Here is a 10,363-nt window from a genome sequence, read left to right on the forward strand (position 1 = left end):
CGATCTACTTTCATTCTCATTTGTGTTGTATATGCCATTTCTCTTCATTTATTTACTTTTTCTGCCAACACATGACAAAATGGTAACATGTCCAACAACATACTATTATTCCAAAACTTATTGTGGTAAGCAATATGCTAGAACTAGAAATGTACAAATATTATGGTAGGGCAGGGCAGGGCAGGGTCCTTCCATGAGCCAAGCTGTAACCTATGCACAGCAAAAACCTCCCCTGCTCTTAAGCTTCCTCATCCCCCTCTCTCTCTACTCGTTCTCTCTCCTCCCCCCTCTCTATCTCTCTCCTGCGCCAACTCCTCTCTCCTCTAATACCAGGCGAATTCCTCGTCCCTCTCCTCCAGCGCGTGCCGGAGCTTCGTCCTCCCCGACTCTCCCGCCCTGATTCGCCGCTCCCCGCTCCCCCCTTCCGCCGCAAAGGGGGGGAACTCATGGCGAGGCTAGTAAGTATGTCTGATCACTGTCCTGTTGAATTCTCGGTGGGTTTCCCCCCGCGCGCAAAGGAGCCTCTTTTCTTGCTCGCCGCGGCCGCCGGCGAAACGGGTTGCCTGGGATTGGCGTTTGGTGCTGCGAGGAGCTGGGGGGATGCCCGGTTCTCGATTTGCTCTGTTTCGCCTCCCCCCCAAATCCGGATCTTCCTGTCCCGCGGCTCCCCGTGAGATCTTGCGATTGGGCGCGCTGTTCTCGCTCGTTTCGTTTGATTGATTGATCTGGGATTGTGGAGCTTTCGTGCTGGATTCATGGGAACAGTGGTGGCGCTGAGTACTGACTGGTCGCTGTGCTTGTGCTGCTGGGGTGGCTGCAGGTGGCTCTGGCATTGGCGGTGGCGGTGGGAGTCCTCGTCGTCGCCCGGGCGGAGGCGGAGCCGCGGTGCGCGCGGCGCGGCCGGAGCGCGCCGCCGCGGCCGCACAGCGTGACGATCACCGAGTTCGGGGCCGTCGGCGACGGCGTCACCCTCAACACGGTGCCCTTCCAGAACGCCGTCTTCTACGTGCGGTCCTTCGCCGACAAGGGCGGCGCGCAGCTGTACGTGCCCAAGGGACGGTGGCTCACCGGCAGCTTCAACCTCACCAGCCACCTCACGCTCTTCCTGGAGAGTGGCGCCGTCATCGTCGGCGCCCAGGTTGTCCACCGTATTTTGGCCCAATCGCCTTTTCTCTTTTATTCAGCATGAGCATTTTGCGACGCCATTGGTTGGATGGATGGATTGGATGGGTGGACTTCAATTCCATAGATTACTGTAAGACACCTACTATTTCTGTTTCACGTCGGCAGTAGGTGTTTAGCATGTTGGTTTGGCCATCAATTCTCCTACTTGATGGAGATGCACATAGGCTTAATAGATGATTCTTGCATGAATTCTGGTTTACCTGTCGTTTTTATTGCATTTGCGTTGAGAATTGCTAGCGACTCAGAATGGCGCTAGTGGCCAGCTCATGTCATCATTGGTTTGTTTGGATATGGTTGGTGGAAGATGACCTATTGGAGTGATTTTAACATGTTTCATTGTCGTATGCGATGCTCTTATTTCTACATTTTGATCTGGGAAACATTTTGCTTGCGAGTAACACACTTATTTTGCTCATGCATATATTCAAGAAGGGAGTACTACATCATTTCATATTCTTTGGGGGCCATTGCTAGTGTAGTAAACACTAGAGTACTGATATGCCACTTTGCAGCTATTCCTTTTCTCTTTCCTAATCGACAGGAGTATTGGATGGTGACATGTAGCTATCGATGTGAGGGCAGTAGCTAAGGAAAGACAAATAACATTTGCATTGTTTTGAAGTCAAGCTGCTTTCTGTAATCTTACCTCAACTGGTTGTAGTTGTACTGGTCTGATTGGGATTGTTTGTCTGTAATATATATATATATATATATATATTATATAGTTTTCTACGTGGTGATGGCATGTTTAGTTTTTTTCCATCGCATCCTCCTGATCCTTGAAATGTTCAGAATGTGCAGTCTGATATCTTTTTCAGGCGATGCAATCTTTAAGCAGTTAAAAGGACCCATCTTTGTGTGCATTTGGTTCCTACCTTATGGTTATGAAATTTGATGCTCTAGTTATTGTAAAAGAAATATCTGAATTAAGTGTATCCATTTGTCTTGTCACTACAGGAGGTGTCACAGTGGCCTGTTGCGGAACCTTTGCCATCATATGGACGGGGAATGGACCTTCCAGGTCCGAGACATCGTAGCTTAATAAATGGGCAGAATCTAATTGATGTTGTAATTACTGGTAAATACAATCTTCTGGGACATATCCAGGTTTTAACTGCTTTTGTTTGTTTAGTCTACTTAAAGTACACTTGTTACAGGGAGTAATGGAATCATTGATGGCCAGGGTTCCACATGGTGGAACTGGCTTCGCTCAAATAAGTTGAACTATAGCCGTCCTCATCTTGTGGAGTTTGTGGATTCAGAACAAATTGTTATTTCAAATATAACATTCTTAAATTCCCCTGCATGGAGTATACATCCGGTGTATTGCAGGTATGCTAACATCATTTGCAAATGTATATTTTGCTCTGCTCCATTCCGCTTAATGTTTGAGGCACGAATTGCCAAAAAATATTTACCGACATGCTATTGTTGTTTTTCGACCAGCAATGTAGTGCTCAGTAATATCACAATTCAGACTTCATCGGATGCTCCACTTAATCATGGAATCGTTCCAGGTAACACTGCAGTTGATCACTATGCATTCTTTACGTTACAGTGAATCCAAGTATCTGTATCATCTGTTAGCTTTTGGTTGGCTGTGCATCCTAGTTTTTATCTGTGCTTATAGATCATTTTCACAATTAAGACATGTTTCACTACCCAGTTTCAGTTGCGATTATGTGTATTTAGTTGTTTGAGGAGATAGTAAATTCAACTGATTTTATCTAGATGCAAGATTGATTCTATCCATGATGGAAACAGCAAGAGAAATCTCTTGTGGATAACTGGTTATTGCTTACATGTTCTATGTTTTATAGTTCTACTCATTACCTAGGGGGATCTGCTGTAGAACCATGGCTTGAAGTTCTTTACTCATTCCTGCGCTGTTCTTTCTGTAGATTCAAGCTCAAATATGTGCATCGAAGATAGCAGCATCAGCGTTAGCCATGATGCCATCTCATTAAAAAGTGGGTGGGACAACTATGGCATTAGTTTCGGAAGGCCAACCTCAGACATTCACATTAGAAGAGTGGTTCTGCAATCCCCGTTTGGTGCTGCCCTTGCATTTGGGAGCGAGATGTCTGGCGGGATCTCAGATATTCATGCCGACCACCTCCGAATCCACGGTTCGTCCAAAGGCATCTTCTTCAAGACTGCACAAGGCCGCGGAGGCTATATAAGAGATACCATAATTTCAGACGTCCAAATGGAAGATGTTAATGTTGCCATTGCATTCACTGGTGCTTGGTCAAGCCACCCAGATGACCATTTTGATCCAGCTGCACTCCCACTGATTAATCGAATCACCCTGAAGAACATGACTGGAACAAAAATCTCGGTCGCTGGCGTTTTGTCAGGAATCACTGGCGATCCATTCATCGAAATATGCCTCTCCAATATCAATTTTTCCCTAGCCGATTCGGCCAATTCCACCTCTTGGTCTTGCTCCAATGTTTCTGGATACTCCAAGCTGGTATTTCCTGAGCCTTGCTTAGATCTCCGGACTACACCTTCAAATTCCTCCATCTGCTCCGCCCTCCCTAGCTACCATGCCGTCGCAGTAGCATAAATGCATAGAGTACAAAGTGTTCATCCTTCCCCTGTTTCAGTCCTTGTACAATTCAGAGACATCTAGCCTTTTCCTCCCCCAAATTCTTTCAAGCCAGGCGCTTCGTCAAGGGATCATTCGCCGTTTCCTCCAATCAGGCTCAAGACCAGAATACATTCCGCATCGCCTTCTCGAGGAGCAAGCCTGGCAGGTGATTGATCGGCATCGAGCTGTTGATTTGCTTGTACAGTTAAAATTTCTTCATTCAAACTGTAAGAAAAAATTTTGTGGTAGGGGGTTGAGTTGAGCGAGTCCAGAGAGTTGCTTCATACAATTGTCAGATTTGGTGGTAAAAAATAAACACATCATGAGTTTCATGATCCAGTCACCCCTGTACATCCCATCACCCTGTGGGGGCATCCTTCCAATACAGCAACACCTCACATGCTATCCTCGCTGGGATGTACAGGCTGGCGCCCCTGTAGGCCAGCCATGGCCGCGCCTCGGTGCCAAATAAATTGGCGTCGATGGAGTTTGTTGGGACCGACGTTGATGGCCTCCCTCCGTGGTGCCCTCCTGGAGGGAGACTAGTTGGGTTCGCTATGTCGCAGTGCCGTGGGCAGGTGAGCTGGCGCCGTTTCGGGGTCGCCATTTGTGCATGCAAGCTCCAGCTGCATCTTCATCTGCTCTCCCCTTGTAGACGCCAAATGGAAGATGATGAACCACATCATCGGGAGAGCTGGCTGCTAGCAGCCTAGCACCGATGATTAGCTGATGGTGATGCTGGTGTTTTCCTTGTACTCATCTGGCCTGAACTCAGCAGCATGTGCAGCAAGGCCTGCTGTGACTGCCCAAGTCTGAATTATGCAAACTACTGCTACAGTAACCTACTGGTGCCAGAATGCCATGTGAAATGAACAAAAAGGGTTTGTACTGCACTGTGTTTCCTGAGTGGTGAGCAGGGAACAGAATGTTGTGTGAAAAGACAGAAGAGTGGAGATATCATTGGATGCCGGGTGCCCAGGCTGGTCAAGAACTGCAGCAGGCTGATCCATGTGACGCAACATGTCGTTGTACCAGTGATTCAGTGCAAGATACATCCAAAGGAGTCTGAGATGTCTCTGCATCCAGGCCTTGTTGAATGCAGTCAAAGCAGGGGGTGAAGTCACTGAAGTGCCTGTTGGACGATGGAACGCAGCTTCAGTCTACTGCCAGCCATCTGAGCATTTCTTCAGTGGGTTTTTACTTTTTACAGCTGATGCGATGAGAACTGCTGCTCGATTTTTTCCTACCTCCCGTTGGCGAGGCTTTGTATGATGCGCCCGACCAACTCGATGACAGATACGGGGACCAAACCAACGGCAGGACAGGAACGGCCGGCAGGCATCCAAGAATTTCTCGAGGCCGTGATGAAGAGTTCCAGTGGATTGGTGATGCATAAATGCGCCCGGCGCCGGTATGCTGTTGTGCCCAGGAATGGTCGGTCCAACCGACAATTCATATGGTAGCGTAGAAGAATCCGTATCCAGTATTGACCGTCGTCTATGAGACTATGACGATGAGATGCGGTAAAACTTTGCAGTGTGATGTAAGAAATCCGCTTACCAATTTGCTTTGGGCTATTTTCTTTTTCACGGTTCGTTACAAAAGAAAAATTATTTTTCATGGGAAAAAAATTCGAGAAGACCCCCCACCCCCCCTTTTTTTTTTAAAAAAAACCCGTGAGTAGAAGCCTGATGTATATCTGAGGGTAGCAGTAAAAGCTTTGGGCAATTGATAAACCTAACATTCTACATGCCCTCTAGGATGATGGGGAAGATCCGTTAAGAATTGAAGGAAGCATCAAATTTGCTGATGTGTAACACATATTCTCATGCAACCTGGTTAAGTTGGTTAATTACCAGTTTGACCTACATGTAATTTCACTCAAACCTTTCACTTCGACGACGAACTACAGCGTCGTTGTTGATGCCCCCATCACTAGAGTTTTCTTTCACCTAACTGGGGCCAGCACCGATCCACGGTATAGCACACAACATCGCCAGAGTTTTGATACATACTTGCTAACTTCCTTCAATGATCTCAGCATCCTTCCAGTAGGAGGCCGGCTTATAGAGCCTGGAAGAATGAAGAAAGTGTTAACAAGCACACTACCATATGTATTAGAAAAATATCACATGTACGGATTGTGGACAATTTTGACACAAATAACACAGTGGTGTAGTGTACACAAGTTTATTATCTCTTTCAAGTATTTTTACCCTAACACAAAAATCATCAGCAAATTATTTGGTTCTATGGATTAGTAACTTAGATAATAGGTTAGATTTCAGCTAGTGGAAATACAAGAGCCTGATCATCTCATATGATTACAGGACGTAGGACTTGACTAAAATGCAATTTGTACATAAACAAGTAGGTCAAACACTCAAACTGGAATGCATATTAACAAGATTTCAAGAGAATATGTTGCTCACACATCAGCAAATTGGGTCCTTTCCTATCCTGGAGGGGCCTGCGGAATGTTAGGTTTATTGATTGCCCAAAGCTTACTGCCGTTCTCCTGAGATACATATGATGGGTCATCACATCTCAGAGACTCTTTCACAGAAAAAAGGGTCTTCACGAATTCGCTCTCTAATTTCTTCATACTTCTTTTTTGTTGAAATAAGTCTCCAATTCCAGCAATTAACACATTGAGCAGAGAAGTTTATAATGTTCTTTGCTGGTGCTTGCTTTACTGCCTTTGATTGTTCCAATGACAAATGGCTTTTACTCTCTTCCTCTTGATGCAATTTGTCATCACTCCGGTCACCATCTTTATCAGATAATATCTTCTGTCTCTTCATAGATGGAGGGGAGAGACAGTTCTCAGCACAACTGATCATGGAATTTTCTAGGTTTGACTTCATATTTCTTAGGGACCTGTGTTGAATGGGATAGTAAGTATTGGGCGGGTGGCTTGGGTGAAATTGTGAAAACCTCAGATTTTAGCCCAAGTAGAGCCCAAACATATTCTACTGTAACCGGAGTCAACCTCCACATAAGTGTGAAAAACACTAGAGCCTTATTTGGATGAACTCATTCCCTCTCAATACGTATGGATTTGAGGTGATTACAAAGTATCCAAACGAAGCATGGGTGGGAAGCCGGGAAACTATATATTGTACTCCTGTAACAGTATTTCTACTTGTTATATATAAGAAAGAAAATCATTTAACAGTTTGCTGCTTGTAACACACTTTTATTTCATTTACATGCACATTATGATAGAGAACGAAAGAAGAAAAGAATCTAGATTGCGCGAAATTGCAATGACACAAAAAGATGAAGAGCGCGTTCATTTTAAATAATGGCAAGAGAGCCGTGACATTTGCTATCTCCAACAATGCTGTCAGTTAGTAGTTATAAAATTTGTTATGTCATCAATAATAGAAACCCCACTAATGTACAAGCTATAGCATTTTCTCCTAAATAATATAGACCTACACATACAATGTATGGTAGGCTTTGCAAACACATTACAAGATACTGCTATATGCGGCACAGATCGACTCCTATCCTTGCAGATAATGAACCTTACTAAGTGCCCTGTGTGCTTTTTATGAAATGTGACTTATTCTGGTCATAGCTAACTTTCTAAGTGCCTCATGAAAATCAAGAGGTTCCTCCACAATACGCCTATTTTTCATCAAACCATGAGAACATTATTGTGATAAAGATGTGCACTCTTTTCAGCTGACAAGCATGATGGGCTGCACAAGCTCCCTTCTATCTAGTATGTGAGATAGTGGTGGATTCTGGCACTCCGAGCCGCATTTATCACATAGTAGCACACTTTCATCATCTCGATCGATGCTGCATATTTTTCCTAACATCTTCTTCCTTGAGGATTCTATTAGTAGAAAGCGTGACATCAGTACAAATCAAAACATTATCATATACGGTGATGCCATCATGATGGTACTAAAGATTTAATTTGTGGAGGATACAGGAGTATATATACCACACTTAGCAACATCTCACAAAGTGTGGCATACACTCGATGCCTAGCGCAGAAAGGCGTTTGCAAAGTGTTGTGAACACTCCTTTTTAGGTACAAAAATTAAAAAAGAACTACCTGTAGAAAGTATGGCAAAACATGAAATCAGATAGAAAGCCATGCACGCATGAGTTTTTGAGATCGGCTCAATGAGGAGTTGTTCTAGACTTTCTAGAAGAGAGAGAGACAATTTCCTTGTTAGGGCTTCTCCAACGTTGCCACATCAGCTAGCTATAGACTATAGAGGCTGCTTACATCAACATTTGATTACGTTGCCGGGAAGACTAATGGGAAGAGATAAAAGCTGGCTATTAGTTAGTATACACACTCCACTCAAGTCCCCTGAAACACATGCAATTAATAAAACTCTATGAAAGGCGGACCCATATGTATTTTAGAGAATTTGCTATAGTTGGTTCATTACAATCTTACTTGGCCTTGGTCACAAATGCATAGCATAGGATCAAGTGGAGAACGTGGCAGCCTGATCATTGGAACACTTGTAGAACGGAACAAAACCACACTATGGTGGTTTGACATCGATTGTAGCAGTCTAACTGCTGGATCTGGGGGTTTAGATTGAAAATGGTATTCCGATTCTAGTAGCTCATGTAGAAAACATATTTGAAGCCCTCACAGGGTAAATAGATCGCAAAGGAAAAGGTTGATAAAATGACTTCCGAAATTAATGAAAATTTATCTTGAGTATAGAATTGAATATCAGTAGTCCTAAAACTTGCTCAGTGGTACATAAACTAGGTCCCTGAACCTTTAATTTGTAGTTTTAGGCCTCTAACATCCTTTAATGATCTCAGCATCCTTCCAGTAGGAGGCTTATAGAGCCTGAAAGAATGAAGAAAGTGTTAACAAGCACACTACCATATGTATTAAAAAAATATTCACATGTACGGATTGCGGATAATTTTGACACAAATAACACAGTGGTGTAGTACACAAGTTTATCTCTTTCAAGTATTTTTACCCTAACACAAAAATCATCCAATTTATTTGTTTCTATAGACTACTATCTTAGATAATAGGTTAGACTTCAGCCAGTGGAAATACAATAGCCTGATCTCATATGATTACAAGATGTGCGGACTTGACTAAAACACAATTTGATTTATACATAAACAATTAAGTATTTTATAGGGGCGGTTGAAAACCTATTTGTAGGGGCGGGTGCGGTACCTACCCCTGCTTCTCGCAGCTAAAAATAGCTATTTGCAGGGACGGGTAACGCGCCCGCACCTACAAATGCATTTGTAGGGGCAGGTCATAGGCTTACCCGCCCCCTACAAATCAATTTTCAGAAAATAAAAAAATAAGAAAAAACTCGAAAACAGCAAAATAAAAAAGAAAAATATCACATCCAACCGCCCCAATTTATTTGTTTCTATAGACTACTATCTTAAATAATAGGTTAGACTTCAGCCAGTGGAAATACAATAGCCTGATCTCATATGATTACAAGATGTGCGGACTTGACTAAAACACAATTTAATTTATACATAAACAATTAAGTATTTATAGGGGCGGTTGAAAACCTATTTGTAGGGGCGGGTGTGGTACCTGCCCCTGCTTCTCGCAGCTAAAAATAGCTATTTGCAGCGACGGGTAACGCGCCCGCACCTACAAATGCATTTGTAGGGGCAGGTCATGGGCTTACCCGCCCCTACAAATCAATTTCCAGAAAATAAAAAAAAGAAAAAACTCGAAAACAGCAAAATAAAAAAGAAAAATATCACATCGAACCGGCCACCACCACAAGCCCCTCTACTACCGAGGTACAACTTTTTTGACGAAATATGCACATTTGCATAAACCGGGGTTTGAACCGCTTACCTCAAGCCTCGCGCGTACCCTCCTCTCCACCACACTACACATTCGCTTGTAATTCTATGAGGTATGCTATTCTTTTGTATTAACTCTAAAATTGATTTGTAGGGACGGGTGATGCCATCACCCGTCCCTAGAAATCCGTTTCCAAATGCGGTGATGCCATCACCCGCCCCTGAAAATATTTTTCTATTTTATTTTCAAAATTCATTTAAATCTTTAAATATAGCAAAATAAGTCAAAAAATGTGAAATTTCTATACTATGGTTATTGTGAACTATAGATATAGAAAAAATATGCTAAGTATATTTCAGTGTATATAAAGGTTAAAATTGTGGAAACCTCAAAGCATGGCTTGAGTTGTATGAGATATTATATAGTCATAGTCATATGTAGGATACAACTATTAAATGATCTTGTGATCCTAAACGGTCTTAAATGAATAATGTATAAACTATAAATTTTAGATCTTACCACCACAACTTTGATATGGAACTACTCTACATCCAAGGTTGTTTGAAAAAAATAAAACTTCTAGATTTTGAAATTTGAGAAATTATAATAATTATTTTGACTATTAAAATGACCTTAAATGAAAACGTTAACAACTACAAAGTTTTAGGTCTTATCAATCTCTATAATTTTGATATAAAGTTTGACTTCATTCAAGATCATATGAAAAAGTTATAAATTTTTTACATGGGACCATTTTAGGTGTGGGTGATACTAGGGGTGGGTGATGGCAT

At 42.7% G+C, this 10,363-nt stretch overlaps 1 protein-coding gene across 1 annotated transcript; it reads left to right on the top strand.

The window, feature by feature from the left end:
- The first annotated feature begins 235 nt into the window (after window positions 1-235).
- Window positions 236-4,120, top strand: LOC112887791 (probable polygalacturonase). The gene is made up of 6 exons (XM_025954061.1): window positions 236-458; window positions 821-1,138; window positions 2,143-2,263; window positions 2,343-2,517; window positions 2,632-2,702; window positions 3,087-4,120. The coding sequence occupies exons 1-6, from the start codon at window positions 447-449 to the stop codon at window positions 3,755-3,757; spliced, it is 1,368 nt and encodes a 455-aa protein (XP_025809846.1). The 5' UTR covers window positions 236-446; the 3' UTR covers window positions 3,758-4,120.
- The last annotated feature ends 6,243 nt before the right edge of the window (window positions 4,121-10,363 follow it).

The sequence above is a fragment of the Panicum hallii genome, chromosome 3 (assembly GCF_002211085.1).
Source record: "Panicum hallii strain FIL2 chromosome 3, PHallii_v3.1, whole genome shotgun sequence".
NCBI lineage: Eukaryota > Viridiplantae > Streptophyta > Magnoliopsida > Poales > Poaceae > Panicum > Panicum hallii.

Bases quoted from the DNA above. Each gene is read 5' to 3' on its own strand.
- LOC112887791 (XM_025954061.1), top strand. The intron at 2,264-2,342 runs GTAAATACAATC...CACTTGTTACAG, and splicing joins AATTGATGTTGTAATTACTG to GGAGTAATGGAATCATTGAT. The intron at 2,703-3,086 runs GTAACACTGCAG...TTCTTTCTGTAG, and splicing joins TAATCATGGAATCGTTCCAG to ATTCAAGCTCAAATATGTGC.